Raw genomic sequence first — 20,923 nt, forward strand, 5'->3', positions numbered from 1 at the left:
TAGGATGCCAGTTCTTTATTTTGACCATTATTGCACTAAGTTGTTTGATCATTGCTGCCACCGGCCAATCATGTTGCTGTTTTTTTATTTCCACACCCCTGAGGCGTGATTTTCTTTTTCTAACTGTGATGGTTTACTAGTAATTTAAAAAAGGGCTCAAGGGAGGGTTTTAGAACAGGGTGGGATTTCTGATCCGAAGGCTTCCCTCCCAGTCTTCCTGGCAGGCCCCAAAATTCCACCAAAATACAAAAAACTTGCAAGAAACATAAAATGCCAACACATTTCTTAGACGTTTTAATACGAAAAGTCTGTATCTCAGTTCCCAACTCCTAGACACATTGTGGCCATTTTACACCTGAGGCAAACGTTTTTCTTGAGTGTCACTCGCAAGACACGAGATTAATGTCAACGATGGAAAAGGGAACAAACACTTTCCACATCTCACAAACGACAACACACAATCTCTAAGCATCGTAAACTCATTATGCACGTTTCCAAATTCTGAATTTCAAGGTGAACAAAAAAGAAAAGATAGAAAAATCAATGAATACTCTTTAAATAAGAAAAATATGACACATTGTAAAAAAAATTGACATGTTTTTAACAGAAAAAAATTATGATAACGGGCTCAGCATTGCATTGTTAAAATAAGGCAGACACAATGATATTTAAGACAAAATATCATTGTCATAACACTACCCTAAAAAGGATCCATACCTTTTCTTTTGTTAGTATTCCACATATGTAGTTAATACATTTTTTAAAAATGAATCACGCGCAGTCATCTTGGCTTTATTCATGTTTTTCTCTTTGAGCCTCCCTGTAACGGTTGAGATCGATCACGAGATGGACACTATCCAACCAGTTTCTGAAGTTTCGGTCCATTTTGGGGTCACAAAAACCACTGCAACTCACTTTGCACTCAAAAAAATCCCTTACTGCCAGGAGATTGTTATTATGAAATGATATTTTGTTAGTTTAAATTGATCGTAAATTAAGAAAACTAACGATTATTATGTCAAAATAAAGACACCAACTATATTTTGTTATATATTAAATAAAAAAGTAGTACTTGTACTTATTTTAAGCATTGTTTTACTCATTTATCTGCATCTTGATTTTGACTGTACTTAAAAATCACATTTATTGTGTAATGTTTATTTGTGTGTTTTTTTGTAGTAGAATAATATTGAAAATTAAACAGAATTGTCTGATGTGCTAATTTTGTTGATTTCCTTTTTCAAATTGAAACTCTTTTGGGTGTTAATTTAACAATGGTTATTTTAAGTTTAATACGTGTTAATTTAACACTTGAAGTAACCACTACCACAGCCCTTATCAACAGGTTGTTATATTAACACTGGTAATTTCACTGTACCATATATTTTTGAAATATTTTCATTTAAAGTAAAATAATGGAAAAGGGATTTAAATGAGCAAAATATTTCTTATAACAAGCTTAATTTAACACTCATTGGGGTAGTGTTCAAGGTTTACTCTTTAACACTGGGTATTTTAAGTGTACTTAGTAATTGGGGTCATTTAATACTCAAAGAGTAAACTTGAAACACTACCATAGTGAACATTCGGTCTTTTTCTCCAAAGTGTTAAATTAACACAAGTCATTTGACTGTATATATTTTTATTATAAAATAATAATAGTAGTAGTATTTAAATAAGCAAAGTTGTTTCTTGTGACACGCTTAAATGAAAACTGCAGATAAGGACCATATGTTCACTGACGTAGTGTTAAATTAACATATTGACTATGAACAAATGAGCAAAATCGTCTGCGAAAAGGGGTAAGATTGTTTTCAGCATAAAGTGAAAATTTGAATACTATTCGAAGGCATGGGAAATCTCGGAATTAGTGAGTTACACGTGTCAACCCCTTTTCAACATGCTGTTCGTACAACAAAATGTGGAAAAAATACTCAAGAAGGACATTTTTATACATCCGTTTCTGGTTCACAGTGAACTTTAAAGGAAAACACAAAAAATAGTTTGAGTGGTCGTAAAAATGCGATTGTGCCTTGTTAGAGGTAAACCTCGATGGTGTCGAAGATGATGCGTCGACACAGCGGGCAGTTGTGCTCGTAGAAAGGCTGATGCAACAAAATGTCCGTGCATCCTCGGCACAGGCACAAGTGGCGGCACGGCAGCAACACGACCGTCTTGGCGCAGTCCTGGCAGATGACGCACATTTTGCGCTGCTCTTGTTCGTTCAGGAGCGTCAGAAGCTTATCTGCCGGCGGACGCTCGGCCTTCTGGGAGCTCGCCGTGCTCGGGGCGGGTCTTTCCGATGCGGGGTTGCTCGCCCTGCCATCAGAGATAAGATCTTAAGCCCAAGCCCAATTCCGGCACATTTGTTTCTGGCCTAAAATGTCAATCATTGCATTCGACTTTTGCCATGCTTCTCTCTCGCTCACTTTTTTTTAAAAGAGCTAGTAGTCTGGGCCATGATGTGTATTAAACACCGTGATTAAATCAGTATCTTGTGACTACTTACTTGTGACACAGGCCTCCAGGATGCCTCTAAACGCCCCCCACCCCCACAGCGCACCCAAAATATTCACGTCTTTTTTTCTGAACTGGTTGCCAATTGTAGGGCACACAGGGACAGACAACTCATCCGCTCATTCACACCTAGGGACAATTTAGACCGGCCAATTCACCTGAAATGCATGTTTTTGGAATGTGGGAGGAAACCGGAGTGCCCGGAGGAAACCCACGCAAGCACGGGGAGAACATACAAACTCCGCACAGGAAGTCCGGAGCTGGATTTGAACCCACGACAGGTTCCCATGACATGAGCTGTGCCGCACAAGCGCTAACCACTGCACCGCCATGCTGCCCTTCATAAATAGTGTTATTATTTATTTTCTGACTTTTGATTTGTGAAGAATCCAGAACAGTTATCGGATTGTGGCATCTTTACGTTCAGGCACTCCCTCAATTTGCTCACTTTTTCTGTTACAAACTGACCCCGGGCCCTCATCAGAGAAAGGAAAGGTTATATGACCTTCACAGGAAATGTTGGGGACCCCTTATTTACAGTGAGTTGTGACAAGATACTGATTCAATCGCAGTGTTTTTTTGCACAGTATGGCCCACGCTACTAGCTCAGCAAGAAAAAAGCCCGCCCTAAAGCACTGAAAGGCCGTGAGTAGTTTTGGCCACGAGAGACCGTGGTCTGCAAAAAAAAAAAAAAAAAAAAAAAAAGTCGCCTTACCACAACACGTACTGTACTAAACTTTTGCAGAGGCAATTTAAAGTACTCCTTCCTGCCTGTCTAGTATGTACTTCTGTTGTGGTTTATGGCCTAATTTTAAACCCATCAAAATGAGGGACGGCCTTAAAATTTTCCCATCAACACTTAAAAAGAATCCTTCAATGATGTAAAATTGATGGTTAATGTAACCCAGGGGTCAGGAACCTGTGGCTCACAAGCTATATGTGGCCCTTTTCATTAGTACATATGGCACGATCATAATATTCAATTACATTTTTTGTTTAATATTTTTGCTTTTATGGCTCTTTGGGACACAAAGGTTCCTGACCCTTGATGTAACCCCTACCAACATAGAAATATAAAATATGTAAATATCTATAGAGTATTTTTTTATTCAAATTTCAATACAAAAGACACTCTAATTTGTTATCATAAATTTCCCTCTCCTACTCCAAAGTGCCAACAAATAAAATATAAAATTTCGAGTTTGCATCAGCCTGGTCCTGCAAATCAGGTTAATTTATAGTTCCTATCATGTCATCTACATCTGGGCAACATTAGTAGCGGCGGTGGCCATTTTGGAAGATTATAGAAATATGGCAAAAAAACTTTAATTGGGTAATGGCAGTTGTTAGACATATGTTCCAGGCTACGTTACAACAACAAAAGTTCACTGATTGATAAAGAACACCTTTAGGAGCTAGAGACAAACGGATATAAGAGGTGTGAGGGTTGAATTAATGCTCTCTAGACTTGCTTCGGCCGGCGAACAGATTACAATAATTAGACAGGCGTTTTAGCACGAGCATACCATACCCGGAGATTGCATCGCACCAAGACAGGGCCTTGATCTGCCCTCTACTAACTGTATAACGATGACTCAAGGTTCTCTCTAGAATTAATTTCAGTTAAAAGCATAATATTTTCTGCAAAGCTTTATGGCGCGCGTCGGAAGTCACATTGACTCAGTGAAAGTGTTTCTCTCTGGCCTCAAATCCCACTGTAACAGTACTTAGAAAAATGTGTTCAATCACAGAGTAATGACGACTTACACCCTAAACTTTTATTTGATCATTCAACAAAATAAGCGTAGACCCGTGACAACATCAAACTGCGTCCAATATGGCCAACTGTTTACATTCTGGGATTACTTGTTTGTCTAGAAAAATTGATTGCTATCTTTGGAACCGGACTGTCCATAGTTTAGGTCCTACCTGTCTTACAGGACGCAATGTGTTAACTATAGCAATCTGACTTCTGAACATTTTTATGTCACCTTCCGCAGGGCTCTGTAGTTGGCCTCCTTCTTTTTAGTATTTATATGCTTCCTTTTGGTGATATTATCCGTAAGTATATTAGTTTCCGTTGCTATGCAGATGACACTCAACTGTATCTGCCACTGGAGACAGTTGTAGAAATTTGGAGGCCTGCCTTACAGAGATACCAAGATGAATGTCACTTAATGTTTTGCGCCTTAATCCGGAAAAAGACAAGATGTTGATTGTAGGTCTAGCTAATTGCCGTGATTCGTTCTCAAAACACTACCCTGAACCTCGACAAATGCAATATCACCCAAAGTGACTATCAAAAATCTAGGTGTTAAACTTCATCCTAATCTGTTGTTTCAGTAACGTGTGAAAAATATTACTGGAATAGATTTCTTCCACCTCCGTAATATCGCTCAAATTTGCCCAATGCTGTCACAATCGGATACTAAGATTGTAATTCATGCGTTTATTACTTCGGCTTGATTACTGTAATGTATTGCTCTTTGTCTGCGGATGTCTAGCATCAAGTTTGCAGCTGGTGCGAAATGCGGCAGCGAGACCATTGACTATGATAAGAAGTCTGACCATATCACTCCTATATTAGCTAACTTGCACTGGCTCTCAGTGCCCTCAAGATGTGACCCAAGATATTCTCTTACTAACATACAAATTTTTGCATGGACTTTCTTCTCTTATCTCTCTGATTTGATTTTCCCCCAATGTTCCTGCATGGAGCCCCAATGGGAAATTTCTACTTGTGACACAGAGAGCCAAAAAGAAATCGTGAGGCTCGACCCGGTGGTGTGGAATACTCTGCCTTCGGAGAGAAGATCAGCAATCTCAGTGGAAGTTTTTTTTTCAAGACCCACTTCTACTTAGTAGCTTAAAATTAATGCCCACCTCATTCTTCTCTTTTTATGTCCTTTCCAGGTGCCTGGCTGGTGGTTGTATGAGGAAGACGTACAAATCAAAATGAGTCAGCAGAACAGAGTCTGGACCTAAAGCATGTCAACGTCTTCATCGACCAGCCGGCAGAGATGGGTAGCTGCCTCGTTGCTGTCATGGACTTTTTGGACAATTTTACAAGTTCGAGGGGTCGTTGCCGTCATGCACTTTCTGGACTAGTTTTTACATGTTACCCATGTTTTTCTTATTGATGTTCATTATGTTTTGTGTATTGTTATCCAATGCCAAATCTATTGCACCCTGGTCATCCTGGAAGGGGGATTATCACTTGAGAGGCCCCTACTCAAGGTTTCTTATTTTCCTCAGGTTTTTCCTTGCCGGTGGGTTGGTTTAGGATCAGGGGATGGTGTAATTGTAACCTTTGCAGTCCTTTGAGACATTTTGTGATTAAGGGCTATACAAATAAATTTGACTTGACATGTGCTTAATGTCACAAAAAAACAATTTAATGTGTAATCATAAATGACCTCTCTTACTCCCGAGGTCACAAAAATAAAATATGAAATTTCAGGTTTGCTTCAGGCTCCGTCCTGCAAATCAAGTTCATTGGTAGGGTTTGGGCTGTGCTTCGATACCTGTGGTCCTAGGTTCAATTCTTAAGGCCCAATCTTACCTCTGCCTGCCATCCGGCGGGTCCCGCCTAACCTCTTCTCCATCGCCGTGTCTGTCCGCTCGGTTTTCTCGTTGCGCCCTCAGTGCCAAGCGCAGCTGGCTTCTGTGGTAGGACAGCTGCCGCCAGATTCTTCCCTCCAGCAGGTAGATGTGAAACCAAATCCTGCGCAAGTGTCTCATAACTGTGTGTGTCAAACGAAGAACTGATCGAAACTCCCTGGCGAGTCTCCGCCCTGCTGGGAATGACTCCGCAAGTCGATGGGATACCTCCCGGGTGACTTGCGGGTTAAAATAGGCAGTAGTGGTCAGGGCGATGCCCACTGTGAGCGCCAGGCCGTACGTGTTGAGTATGAAGACACTGATGAACATGTGCAGCAGCGACACCACAAAATCCAAAACTACCTTGCAGGGAGACCATAGAAAAGCTGACGTGCAAACCAAGCTGCTGTAGAGGAAGGTGACGAACGTCAACGTGAGTTCTAACGCCATCTGCAGCGGACTAGATACCGTTTGCCAAACGCCAACCACGGCCGAGTGCAGTTGGAGGGTAACCATTAAGATGTAGTTCACCACTGTGTTGACCAGGTAAACCAGGAGGCTAATTACAATGCTGCACACTTCCAAAAGCGAGAACAGCCAGCGACAAAGCTGCTCCTTCCCTCGGAGCAGAACGTGAGTCGTGAAGTAGCCCACCATCTTCAAGCTCTCCAGAAAACCCTCTAGGGACAACATGAGGCGGCCCAGTAAGCCCACCGCGCCATGGGCGATGTGGGACGGGGCCGCTGCTGTGGAGAGCAACCCCAGATGCAGCAAGTTGCCCAACTCCAGCACGGAGTAGACTATCAACGCGGGCAGGTTGATGATGAAGTGGTACACAGCAAGGGTTGTCTGGATTAAGGAGTGGACGATGAGGAAATTGACATCCAGGATTAAACAGATTGCATCGAGGCATTTTCCAAAAGTGGAGATAATGATGTTTACTGGTCCCATGGCACTTTGCTCTGAGCGTCATAGATGTTTACGTTAGTTAGCATGCTCGCTTATATCCAATTCAGACCTTTGCTTTCTTCTTTTGTTGCAGCAACCTATAAAAAATGAAACAATAATTTTAATTACATTTTACAGACGCGACGAAGTACGGAGGCAAACACACAACCGGATGTTTACTTTCAAATGCGAAGCGAAGACTTCCGCCGCGTTTACTACGTTTGTTTCAGTGGTATTTGAGAACCCAAACAAGACCAGTTCGTGCATTCATCCAACAGGATTATATGACAACGGAAGAGCGAGACAGTATAAGAATAAAAACTCACTTGTATCATCTGCACGCTTTCCACCACTGAGGAAGCTGACATGTTTGTTTTGGTCACGTCCACTCACTATTTCCGGGTGCCTCTCTGCGCTTGCGCCAAATTCGCATTTTTATTATTTATTGTCGTTGTATTATTTTCACAGTCCAACCCAATCTGTTGGACATTTTAAGCAAATAAATAAACAAAAATATAATGTTTTATTACAACATGGTAGCTTCGAAAGCAAGTTGAATGCATGACTTTAAAGCCTAAAGTAAACGAATGGTTACCAAACTTTTGCAGGCTGCCGCCCCCTTGGCTCCCCAGTGTATTCATCTCATCTCATCAGCCGTACCGCTTATCCTCATTAGGGTCGCGGGGGAGCTGGAGCCCATCAAGTTTAAAAATCCTCACTGGAACAGTCCGAGGTGTCAGAGGAATAAAAGACCTCCGGTTCAGATTCTTCCTCCATGATCAAATGCAGTGTTTCAATGACTGAGTATTTCCTTTCCGTGCTGCCCAAGTCAGTGTTGGTAGGTAATGGCAATGGATTGATTTGGCCCCCTATACAGTATACATTTTCCCAAAGAGGTCACGATCCAATCGGATTCAAACAGCTGACCAATAATAGTTGAGAATCGAACAAGTTTTTTAATTTGAATTGTTTACCAATTCCATGAGAATCATTTAGATGTTTCTCTTTCCCAGGGCAATCAATCAGGTGTTTGAAGCAGCCAACCACATTTTATTTTGCAACCACAAGGTAGAAAGCACAATATTTTTTTTTGCAATGCTTTGCAGAAGTCTCTGCAAAATAATTATTGTGCGCGGGATGCGCCACGGTGTGCAATACCAGCGTCATGGGGGCTGTAGTTAGTGGTTTGCAGGCAAAATCATACATATTATTATGATTATTATATTTGTGCTTTGGCGCAACTCAATTCTTTTTCTTTGCATACAATTTACTGGACGGCACCAAAGAAAAAAATACAAAAAATCCTGGAATATACATTGAAATACACCAGGTTTACCCATCCATCTATCCATTATCTGCACCGCTTATCCTCAGTAGGGTCGCTGGGGTGCTGGAGCCCATCCCAGCCATCTCGGGCAGTGGGCAGGGGACACCCTGAACTGGTTGCCAGCCAGTCGCAGGGCACACAGAGACAGACACCTCATTCGCTCAATCATTCCCAGGATCAATTTGGACCAGCCAATTAACCTGACATGCATATTTTTGGAATGTGGGAGGAAACCGGAGTGCCCGGAGGAAACCCACGCAAGCACGGGGAGAACATGCAAACCCCACACAGGAGGTTCGATCTCATGACAGCAGAACTGTGCCGCACATGCGCTAACCACTGCGCCGCCGTGCTGCCCTACACCAGGTTTATGATAAGTCAAATATTATGAATTATAATGGATGTCTCTATGTACCAATAGTGTGCATAGCACACTTTGTGTATACTATTTGAGTTGCTCCCAAATACAAAAACATATACATCCCATTTAAATGCCATTTCTGACTTATTCATGTTCTCACAACTTGTGGGAAATTTGAGCCCCCAAGTGTTTACTTTTCAACACTTTCTCTTTGATTGAAATAAAAAAAAAACTTGAAAATGTACATAATTGGTACCTGCACACCATGAGGATTAAAGGGACACTTTGTATTGTTTAGCACCTTCTAGTGGTGAACAACTTTATCCATTAAAAATATATTGAAATATTAGCAAAAACACACTATCATACAAACGTGCTTTAGAAAAATACCCATATGGTGAGAAGTTTGTGTTTATTTTACATAACCTGAGGCTCACCTAGAGGAAGCTTACATGCTTGTCGGCCATATTGTCGCTAAGAGTACCCCCAAAACACAATAACCTTGTGAAAAACTGAGCAAAAAAATGAAATAAAAAATTCTGCGGTTCGTTTACTGTGAGTCTCCGTAGTTTGTGTTCCCCCATGTACTTGGTTGCACTAGTTTTCAGTTGCACTACACAATACAGTGACATCTAGTGGTAAAATATTACAAAGTGTCCCTTTAAAAAGTGTCAACTGTTTTTTCTTTGTCACTTGAACCTGTCTCAAGCTCTCCATCTGATCTGTATAAGGTTGATTTAAAATTTCTTTACTGGGGTGTTGGTGATATGATCTGTTATAATCATGGGAAATCCTGTTCCAAATATTTGCAACACATGACTAATGGCATTTGTTTTCGCGTCTAATGACACCAGGATACAGGAGGTAAAAGAGGCGGCTATAAAAGGTACTTTTGTCTTTGCTTATGAGCATCGTCTTGCTCCTTTTATGGAAGCGAACCCTCCCTCGGCTCTATTAGCCAGACAGCCGCTCAACTTCCTGTGTTTGTTTAATGCAAGTTCATATTGCTACCCTCCCTTTTCACCGACTCAGTGGTCTTTGCTGAAAGATGATGTCATTGAGGTGCATTTAAGGCAATGCACATTATTTGAAGGCTTGATGTTTAACAGTCTGCACATATAATATGTAGCTGATCAGACACTTGCCAAAGATCAAGCATCCTGCATTCCATCATCCAGGATACTATTGAATCCGGGAAAAAAATCTTGTTTCCACCCACAAAAGGGTTGTGGATATATAGAGTGAGAACAGGATGAATTTTAGACAACAACATTGACGTGATTCTATAAAAGAGGCACTGTTAATAACGTCAAAGCCGCTGGTCCCTTTCAAAAGCAGGAAATGTGTGACGTGCTCTTCCTCATCCTTTGTCTGATTATCCACCTCAGGGATTCCAAGAAGTCTTTACTCTTTAAACATAACTAAATATTTAAGAGAGATACTGATTAAAAAAAGACTTGATTGAGTGAAGGCCAACATTTGAGTGTGTATATTAGAAACCCAAAAAATGAACGTGAAAGGGAAGAGAAATGTTCTACTGTTTACTTTTTCCTTGATGTTACTCATTTGGGAGGAATGGAGCATATCACACGTGTATCTGCAGGATGTTTCTAATTGGAGCTGTGACTTCTTACTTGTTTTTTGCTGTCCTGTATCGTCTAAGTACATTTTTCATGTTGTCAAATTAACTACTCTAATACCTCATTTAGTGCGGTTAATGGGCACGATGACCCCCCGCGATGTGCGAAAATCCGCAAAGTAGCCAGTTCCTCCCCCTATCTTTGATATGCGCTTATATGGCCCCTGCTCAAAGTAATAGTCGACTGGGGATAATGAATTGCGGCCAAACTAGTGTAGTTAATTTTAGCCGGAAAGCGCAGAATAAAAGCGCTGGCGTACATGACACAAATATGCTCTCTTATTCCCTGCTCAGCAGTAGTCAACTGGGGATAAAGGATTGTGGCCAAATTAGTGCAGTTTATTTTAGGTGAGCCACAATGTCACACTTTAGCTGCCCAAACTTGAAAATAAAACGCGCATGGCTGGCCCCTACTCTCAACAAAGGATAGATAATGAACCATGGCCACAACCGTGCATTTCCATTTAGCAGGGTCAGAATGGCACACCTCCCGGGAAAAGTGCCTTCAGTTTATTTTAGGCGGAAATAACAGCAAAAAAGAGCCAACAGGCCCAAATAAATCCAATATGCTGGCCCCCGCTTGTAACATTATGCGATCCGGGATATTGGACTGCAGAATGTTTCTCATAGTAGTGAGCGATTACACTACATGAGATGAATAGAAAATAATAAACTTCTTCAAGCAGACCCCCAATTACACTTACACATCTGATTGATGTTTATTTTGACAACCTTTTTTTAAACTTGAACCTACTTTTTTTTACTAATTAGCTCAAAGGGTACCCAATTTGATATGCATTTCTAAAATAACAATTATAAAGTCCTTATTACCAGGTTAAACATAGGAAGTAAAGTAAAAACCCTACTGAGGACAAGTGGTGCAGATAATGGGTGGATGGATAATCAAGCATTTAACCAATCACATTTCAGCCATTACTTATTGACAGGCTCAGGTATCTACCCAGAAGGTTTCACAAAAAAGGTAAGAAGGCCATCTCTCGTAACATCCATCTTGGTTTAGCCAATCAGATTTGAGTTGGCGTCTGAGAGCCCTTTAGAGAGCCTTGATAAACGTTACTGGTTTCATGGATTATGATTGGCTAGTAGGCGGTCAACCCTCAACGCGATCGCGCTAACAGTTGTTAGAGCTGCCCAAAGAAATAATACGGTTGTGTTGATTTAATAGCAAAAAGTCAGACAACTCAGAAGCGAGCAAGCCTATCACAAGTGGACAAGGTTTTGTCTGTCACTTTTAGCCTAAAAGGTAAAATCTTAAGCCGAAGCCGGAGCCCAAACAGATCTGTATTTTGGGCCTAAGGGCCTGAAATGTCAATCATAACATTCGGATTGGATCAAAAAACTGCAAAAATCTGTGGTCTGTGCAGCCCTTTGAGATTCCTTGTGATAAGATAGATAGATAGATAGATAGATAGATAGATAGATAGATAGATAGATAGATAGATAGATAGATAGATAGAGAAATTCACATTTCCAGCAGCATCCCTTCGCTGAGAACAATACAATAATAAAGCAAAAAGAATACAATATACAAATACCCAGTGTGACGTGCAAATGCTCACTGTAGCGTGTTATATAGAATAACTAAATAGTGCTACACAGAATACATATTGCAATAAGATTCGGTAATATGCAATGTAGGTGGTGTGGTTTACTGTGGGCTTTTACTCTGCCGGGTAGAGTTAAAGAGCCTCATGGCATGAGGAAGAAAAGATCTCTTCAGTCTGTCCGTAGTACAAGACAGTGACAGCAGTCTGTCGCTGAAACTGCTCTTCTGTCTGGAGATAATGCTGTGTAGTGGATGCGATGGATTGTCAATGATTGACCGCAGCTTTTCCAGTGCCCGTCTCTCAGCTACTGTTGTTAGGCTGTCCAGCTCTTTGCCCACAACAGAGCTCGCTTTCCTAGCCAGTTTATTGAGACGAGAGGCATCCTTCTTCTTGACGCTGCCTCCCCAACACGCTGTCGCATAGAAGAGGGCGCTTGCCACAACTGTCTCATAGAATATTTTCAGGAGCTTTTTGCAGATTTTGAAGGAGGCCAGCCTTCTGAGGAAGTAAAGTCGGCTTTGCCCTTTCCTACATAGAGCTTTTGTGTTGGCAGTCCAGTCCAGTTTGTTGTCCAGCTGCACACCCAGGTATTTGTAGGTCTGGACAAATTCTACACATTCTCCTTTGATGGTTACAGGAACCAGGTGAGTTCTGGTTCTCCTGAAGTCCACCACCATCTCCCTGGTCTGTGTGGTGTTCAGGTGCAAGTGGTTTGCGTCGCTCCATCGGACAAAGTCCTGAATCAATTTCCTGTACTCCTCCTTCTGCCCATTTCTGATACATCCCACGATCGCAGTGTCGTCGGCAAACTTTTGCACATGTCAGGACTCAGAGTTGTACTTAAAGTCCGATGTATATAGAGTGAATAGGAACGGAGAGAGCACGGTCCCCTGCGGAGATCCTGTGCTGCTAACCACAGTGTCCGATGTACAGCCCCCCTGTTTCACATACTGGGGTCTGCCTGTCAGGTAGTCAGTAATCCATTCTACAAGGTGTGAGCTAACTCCCATCTCTGTCAGTTTCCTACTCAGTAGCAGAGGCTGTATGGTATTTAAGGCACTGGAGAAGTCCAAAAATGTAATCCTCACAGCGCCCTTAGCCCTATCCAGGTGAGAGAGGGATCGGTGTAACATGTATACTATAGCATCCTCCACTCCCACCTTCTCCTGGTAAGCAAATTGCAGTGGGTCGATGGCGTGACGGACCTGTAGCCTCAGGTGGTGCAGCAGCAACCGCTCCATGGTTTTCATCACATGTGATGTCAGGACTGAAGGGCTATATAAATAAACATGACTTGACTTAAAACCCTTAAAATTACAATGACCTAGCACAGGTGAGCTATTTTCAGAACTGGTCTGCGGGCACCTAAGCTGTCCTTAGGGAGCACCCTTGTGTTGGAAGTCGAGTGTTTGGCCAAGAGTTAAATCCTCTATATGGTCTAAATGGAATCACGTCATCTTTTTCTCCACATAAGAAGACTAACCGCGCCCACTTTAAGAAATCACCATAGTGAAGCTATGTTCACATCATGTCCTGTGTGGTTATCAAAGTGCCCCTTTGTTGTATTTCTGGTTGCCGGGACAGCGTTTTGCAGACATTCTAATTCTTCTCCCACTCTGCCTGCCGAACTGCATTGAACGGAATCAATCCCCCCCAACATTCGTCATATGCCTGCAGTGGCGGGAGCGGGCACAATAGGAGCCTCTCATGATTGGGGAGACAACTCCCAGAAAGGACGGTCCTCCATGCATTGGAAAGAATGACTTCTTTTCCTCTCCTTCCTTCCTTTGGCCACTGCTCGGGGCCTTGAAGTAAACACGCAACCCATGAATTCATCAAACGTGCCGGATGGGGGAATAGCCAAACACACGCACAAGTTTACGTGAAGAAAAGGAACCCAATCACTGCTAAAATCTAGCACGTGTGATGACGGCAGTCAAGATAAAAAGGCCATCAATAGTTTAGGTGAAAAAGTACCGTAATCGATTTGTGTCAGAATTAACACAAATGCTTGACCAAAGAGGATCGATTATATTCATGCACGGCTATTGTGAGCGAAATAAGATTGTCAAAAGCATTTCTTGCAAATATAATTCCAAACAAAATATTGAAGATGAGGTCATTATTTTATTTTTTTATCGTTTGTCCTCAAACCTGTTGTATTTATTTTTTTCATAAACTAACCTTTCATTTCTTTTAAAACTTTTTACCAGTTCTTTTTTAATAATTGTTTTTCATTTGTTTCTTAATCATTCCTCCCTTCCTTCATCTCTCCCTTTTCCCCTTCTATTATGTTTATTTTTCTTTCTTCTATACTACATTTCTTCCTTAATTTCTTCCATTCTTTTCTATGTATCAGTTTCTTTCATGACTTCCATCGTGGCTTCTTTGTTTTCTTATTTCTGTCTCCATCATTTATCTTTTTATTCTGTTTAAATTCATCCTTCTATGTTTTATTGCCTCCATTCTTTCCTTCCTTTCCTAAAAAACACCCGCCTGCCTGCCTTTATGCCCTTAATCTTCCTTCCTATTTGTATTTCTTTCTCTTTCCTTCCTTCATTCATTCACTCCTTTCTTGCTTTCTTGCAACCTTCTTTATTTTATTCACTTTCCTTCGTTCCTTCATTCATTCACTTTCCTTGTTTCATTCCTTTCTTGTTTCCCTCCTTCATTAAAATTCCTGTGTTTGTTTGTTCCTTTCCTCCCTCCTTCATTCACTTTCCTTCATTCCATCCATTCTTTTCTTCCAACAGTTTGTCCCTTCTTCTGAGCTGGACCAGACATTTAAATTATTATAAAAAAAGGTCAAAAAGTTACATGATATATATATATATATATATATATATATATATATATATATATATATATATATATATATATATATAATTTGCATCACTTATTTGGATTTCTTCCCCTTATACCCTTGTATTTTCAGATGTTTTCATGTAAAAAGAATGCATGCCATCAATTAAACATACTGAAGCAGACTTTCGCCTTCAACATGATCATCTTCTGTCTTGGCCTGTGAAGACTGTAAAAGTGGGGGCCAGCCCTTTTCCTGCTTCTGTTTCCCCCATTCAGCCCTTGACCTAAACCCACTGCCCTGAAAATTCCCACATTCCCTTTCCAGGATGTATAATCTGATCCCTAGAAGAAAGGGACACTCGTTTAGTGCCTCATCCTACAGGAATTTTGAGAGTCTTTCCTCAAAACATGTTTCCCAAGTTTGCTATTTTTAATATACGCTCAATCATCACGATATGCCGCACCCAAGCTCTGTGGCAGGTCTTATAATTTACTGACCTTGGACGAACAATGCTGCTGTTTGAACAATATGCTTCAACCCGTAAGTGCTGTGCTTTACTCTGGGGAAATGAAGACATCAGCCGTGTTTACATCCTTCTTCACGTTCACATTTTTGACTGCATGTTTTAACAAGATACAGTAACTTCTTCACCGACCAATACTTTGATAAAAGTGACCCAATAAAATTTTCTTTTTTCAGTGGCTGTACAGTAGCACAGCCAGAGGGTCCCAAAACGACAATTATTTCCTTTTTATTTGGTGAATGGGATGTTGTGTCCACTTTCCCATTCAGGATAAAGGGCAATGACATCACAGGTGAATCAGACAGTGAGGTCTTATCAGTATTGGCCTCATATTTCCATCAAAACACAAAAGGACAATGCGTTAATCCCAACAGGCTCTTCCTCTCTGATAGTTTTAAGGGGGAAAACATTAATTACATTCATAAAACACATGTTGACTCTGCTACAGCTATAAATTGGACATGGAAAACTTGGCATTCACAGTCAATCAAAAGATAACTGCCCGTGCAAATTGTAGATAGTGGAGGACTAAAAACTGCATGCACTAATTTTTTTATGACGCAAGCTCCAGGAGTAAAGTCAGTAAGGGTGACCACAATAATAAATAATGTTGAATTTAATACAACCATAAGGTTACTACTATCCTAATCATAATACAAAATTTAAAATTTTTATACTGGGGACATTTTGCTTGTCACTTGTTGCTAAGCAAAGTTTGTGGAGCTTAATCCGACCAACAGTCCAGCCTAATTAATGTGTGGGACATCAAATATGATTGTTTTGATCATAGGCCATTTCAATTTTACGGCATGAACAAAACCTGCGCTTGCTAGCAGTGTGAATCGTTCCACAAAAGATTATTTGATCAAGTTTTCAATATTGGACAAAGTTTAACAATGGGACTGATTTAGCAGAATTTACTTCAATTCATTATTAAAAGGATACAACTCCGTTCAAGAAACTATTGTTTCATGTCTCTTTTAAGTCGCTCTACATCATGGGTGGTCAAACAACCGCCCGCTGGTCAAATGCGGCCTGTCAGGCTTTATATATATATATATATATATATATATATATATATATATATATATATATATATATATATATATATATATATATATATTTTATTATTATTGAACAACAACCATGTTCTTAATGAACCCAAAAGTCTCATTAATATCAAAGCTGAATATTTTGGAAGTTGGAGTGGGGCTTTTTTAGTTTTAGCTATTTTAGGAGGATATCTGTGTGTGCAGGTGACTATTACTGTGCATAATTATTAGGCAACTTAACAAAAAACAAATGTATACCCATTTCAATTATTTATTTTCATCAGGGAAACCAATATAACAGCTCAACATTCACAAATATACATTTCTGACATTCAAAAACAAAACAAAAACAAATCAGTGACCAATATAGCCACCTTTCTTTGCAAGGACACTCAAAAGCCTGCCATCCATGGATTCTGTCAGTGCTTTGATCTGTTCACGATCAACATTGCGTGCAGCAGCAACCACAGCCTCCCAGACACTGTTCAGAGAGGTGTACTGTTTTCCCTCCTTGTAAATCTCACATTTGATGAGGGACCACAGGTTCTCTATGGGGTTCAGATCAGGTGAACAAGGAGGCCATGTCATTAGTTTTTCTTCTTTTAGACCCTTTCTTGCCAGCCACGCTGTGGAGTACTTGGATGCGTGTGATGGAGCGTTGTCCTGCATGAAAATCATGTTTTTCTTGAAGGATGCGGACTTCTTCCTGTACCACTGCTTGAAGAAGGTGTCTTCCAGAAACTGGCAGTAGGACTGGGAGTTGAGCTTGAGTCCATCCTCAACCCGAAAAGGCCCCACAAGCTCATCTTTGATGATACCAGCCCATACCAGTACCCCACCTCCACCTTGCTGGCGTCTGAGGCGGACTGGAGCTCTCTGCCCTTTACCGATCCAGCCACGGGCCCATCCAACTGGCCCATCAAGACTCACTCTCATTTCATCAGTCCATAAAACCTTAGAAAAATCCGTCTTGAGATTTTTCTTGGCCCAGTCTTGACGTTTCAGCTTGTGTGTCTTGTTCAGTGGTGGTCGTTTTTCAGCCTTTCTTACCTTGGCCATGTCTCTGAGTATTGCACACCTTGTGCTTTTGGGCACTCCAGTGATGTTGCAGCTCTGAAATATGGCAAAACTGGTGGCAAGTGGCATCTTGGCAGCTGTACGCTTGACTTTTCTCAGTTCACGGGCAGTTATTTTGCGCCTTGGTTTTTCTACACGCTTCTTGCGACCCTGTTGACTATTTTGAATGTAACGCTTGATTGTTCGATGATCACGCTTCAGAAGCTTGGCAATTTTAAGAGTGCTGCATCCCTCTGCAAGATATCTCACTAATTTTGACTTTTCAGAGCCTGTCAAGTCCCTCTTCTGACCCATTTTGCCAAAGGAAAGGAAGTTGCCTAATAATTATGCACACCTGATATAGGGTGTTGATGTCATTAGACCACACCCCTTCTCATTACAGAGATGCACATCACCTGATATGCTTAATTGGTAGTAGGCTTTCGAGCCTATACAGCTTGGAGTAAGACAACATGCATGAAGAGGATGATGTGGTCAAAATACTCATTTGCCTAATAATTCTGCACTCCCTGTATATATATATATATATATATATATGTATATATGTCCTTTAGTGTATGCCCCACTCCCATAAAAATATTTTTTTCATGAGGAATTAATGGGTACTGCGCTAAAAGTCAACATTTAATTTACTTTTATATCATTTACTTGTTTTATTTATCAATTTTCACAGCTTATTATCAAATTTAATGCTTGAAAACAGGGACTTAATATATGATTTCCCTTTAATACTGTGTATTTCCTAACCAAATTGAACAAATCATGTATTGATAAACAAATATAAAATGAAATTTCCTTTTGGTCTGGCCTCTCCATCAATTTTTTTTTAACTCATTGCAGCCCACGACTCAAAAAGTTTGCCCACCACTGCTCTACGTACATCGAATGAAATTGTGTGTAGTGAAAAATATATACTACCACCAGTGCTGGGACTGACACGTTACAAAGGAAAGAGTTCCTGGAACGCAACTACTTTTTTCAGTAACGAGTACTGTAATACGTTATTAATAAAATTATGTAACTCTATGTCGTTACTATGACACCTTATGGTGCAGACGTTAATTATAGTGTCCTCTGTTTGTCATGCCCTCTTGCTTTACTGACGTTGTCACATACGTTCCGTCTAAAGAACTGAGTTTCTACTCACGTGGATATTCTACCTACCGTATATACTCTCATCTAAGCCGAATTCACCAAGTACAAAACAAAATAATGATATCAGGGGGTCAGCTTCTCCTCACATATTCAAGGTGACGAAAAAAATTCTTAAGAATTTGTTTATTTTTGTTATGGCCACTAGACTGGATTGATGATGCAAAGTCTAAAAGCAATCACCTGCTTTGCTGTTGAAAACGACAACATTGGTGGCATGGTGACAAGATGAAGCATAGATTACATGTCCTATCTCCAGTACATCACAAATGCCACACAGGCCCGATTTGTTTACTCTATTTATGTGGTGGGTATGAGCCAACCCATTTGAACATTTGTCCCAAGTAGAGCATTCCCAGTGGCACCGATAAAATCTCTCTCATGAACTCTCTGTTGGGCTGCCAACAAATCAAAACAAATACAGTCCCGAAATAGACCGCAAAACCAAATCCAATTGGTTACATGACAACCATACTCCTGAAACACGACCCCTTTCATGAAGTGTCCCTGGATTTACTATAATCAAATCAGGTGTATCTGATGAATAATCCATAGACTTTCTCCCTAGCAAAGCATTAAGGGTGCTAAAAGAACCAAAGCGAAACACCTGCCTGCCTTGTTTATCTTTTTTGAGGCAGCTAAGTAGAACCTCCTTAGAATTTACAGTAACTTGGTCATGCCCGGCTGCTCCATGTGGACCTGTGCCAGTCCACTTGGCAGCTCTATGTATCAGACGCGGTTTTCCAGTGCAGAAGGTTGAAGATCAATGTGCACCGCACGTCTCACCACTCTCTCATCTGCATCCAAGTCGGCGAGCTGGGAAATTTCACACAGTATCAAACAAAGTCACAAAAAACAGCTCCGGTGCCCTGGATGGTGTGTTTTTACGAGCAAATTTGCAGACGGCACGCAACAGGCGTTTCCCTTTGGGCCACTGATGTTGCAGCTTGTGACGTACCCGTTTTTTGTGTCTAAAACCGTGAAATTTTTGAGATGCAGGCCCTCGCATACCGGACCGTACAACCGTAACATAATCAAGAAGGAAACCCCATCTGACCTAGCAACTAATGCAAACACATTATACAACATCCATCTCATTATATAACTTGAATAGATTCTAGAATACGATTTTTGATACGTGGGGTATTGCTCAGGGCTGCTAACCCCAGAAAAGCCACTTAATATATTATATATTTAATACAATATGGTACAGTTCTGTTTGCTAGGCTACTGTATAGTTATGTTTTTGTTATAAATCACCATATATTTTGATAAACATATGTTGTTACTGCAAATGTAGCATTACTTCTCATATTGAGGCTATTCGATAAAAATCCCAACTACTTCAAATGGAAAAATACGATTCATTTCAGTTCAATACACCTGTATCTTTATAACAAAAAAAATTAAACACTTTTCTGGGTTAAAATTTCGTTTTCTTTCTTCTTCTTCTTTTTTTCTACTCAAAATCAACTACTATGTTTATTCTGCTTGCTTACAGTAAAGAATAGAGTTCTGTTTTTCTACTGGACATATCCAAATGACATTGGACAGGATTCCATGTTTTTTTTAGTTATTTTGACTATTAGTCACTGTTTACATTATTGTCACTATTGGCCAATAATGTTGCTGTTCTTTAATTTCCACACTCTTTGGGGCGGATCTGCTTATTATATCCTAAGAGATTTAATAAATATAAAGGGCTTAGAGGAGGACCTTTGAAACAGATTGGAATTTTCACATTTTGAGTGTTTTTGTACAGTCCTCTCCTTTTCTCCTTGCAAGTTCAAAATTCATGAAACTCTTCTCTCCTTATTTTGAGTGCCTACTAATATATAAATTCAACACCATCGATACACGTTTTATTGACAGATTTAAAAAATAATTACCGATTACATAACTCTTTATCAAACCATTGTGGAACAATAAAAGGCAGGAACGAACAAAGATGAATTAAAGATTTTTTTTTTATTTTTTTTTTACCAGTAATGATAGTCCTTTTGAAACAGGAGCAATTTTGAGACTCTGATTTTATGTTTGAGTAGAATGCAAGTTTTTTTTTTAAAAAAAAGAAAGATATTTTTGTTCGAGAAATCCAACTGTTAATCTAAACTTTAGTAGACACTCAAAATAAGAAGAGAAGACATCAATGGAATTTTGAACTTGCAAGGCGAATCAGGGAAATGGGTCCTTAGATGACAAAATATCACTCCCCGTTTCTTTTCATTTACACAGATGCCATTAACTCGGAGTTAGCTGAAGTTAGCTAATTTGTTATTGAACACAACTAAACATTTTATTCACGGCACCCCCACAAAAAAAATAAACGTAGTAGCGGGATGGTAAAAAATTA

General features: G+C 40.3%; 1 protein-coding gene across 1 annotated transcript; it reads right to left on the reverse strand.

The window, feature by feature from the left end:
- Positions 1–279: 279 nt before the first annotated feature.
- rnf26 (ring finger protein 26) lies at positions 280–7,490 on the reverse strand. The gene is made up of 3 exons (XM_088346403.1): positions 7,392–7,490; positions 6,080–7,163; positions 280–2,319 (listed from the first exon to the last, which is right to left on the reverse strand). Exons 2-3 carry the CDS (start codon positions 7,066–7,068, stop codon positions 2,037–2,039), a joined length of 1,272 nt encoding a protein of 423 aa, XP_088202529.1. The 5' UTR covers positions 7,069–7,163; positions 7,392–7,490; the 3' UTR covers positions 280–2,036.
- Positions 7,491–20,923: the final 13,433 nt, after the last annotated feature.

The sequence above is a fragment of the Urocampus carinirostris genome, chromosome 10 (assembly GCF_059441175.1).
Source record: "Urocampus carinirostris isolate Australia breed hairy pipefish chromosome 10, RoL_Ucar_1.0, whole genome shotgun sequence".
Lineage (NCBI taxonomy): Eukaryota > Metazoa > Chordata > Actinopteri > Syngnathiformes > Syngnathidae > Urocampus > Urocampus carinirostris.

Bases quoted from the DNA above. Each gene is read 5' to 3' on its own strand.
- rnf26 (XM_088346403.1), bottom strand. From the start codon at position 7,068: ATGGGACCAGTAAACATCATTATCTCCACTTTTGGAAAATGCCTCGAT. The intron at 2,320-6,079 runs GTAAGATTGGGC...CTCTGATGGCAG, and splicing joins CCGCCGGATGGCAGGCAGAG to GGCGAGCAACCCCGCATCGG.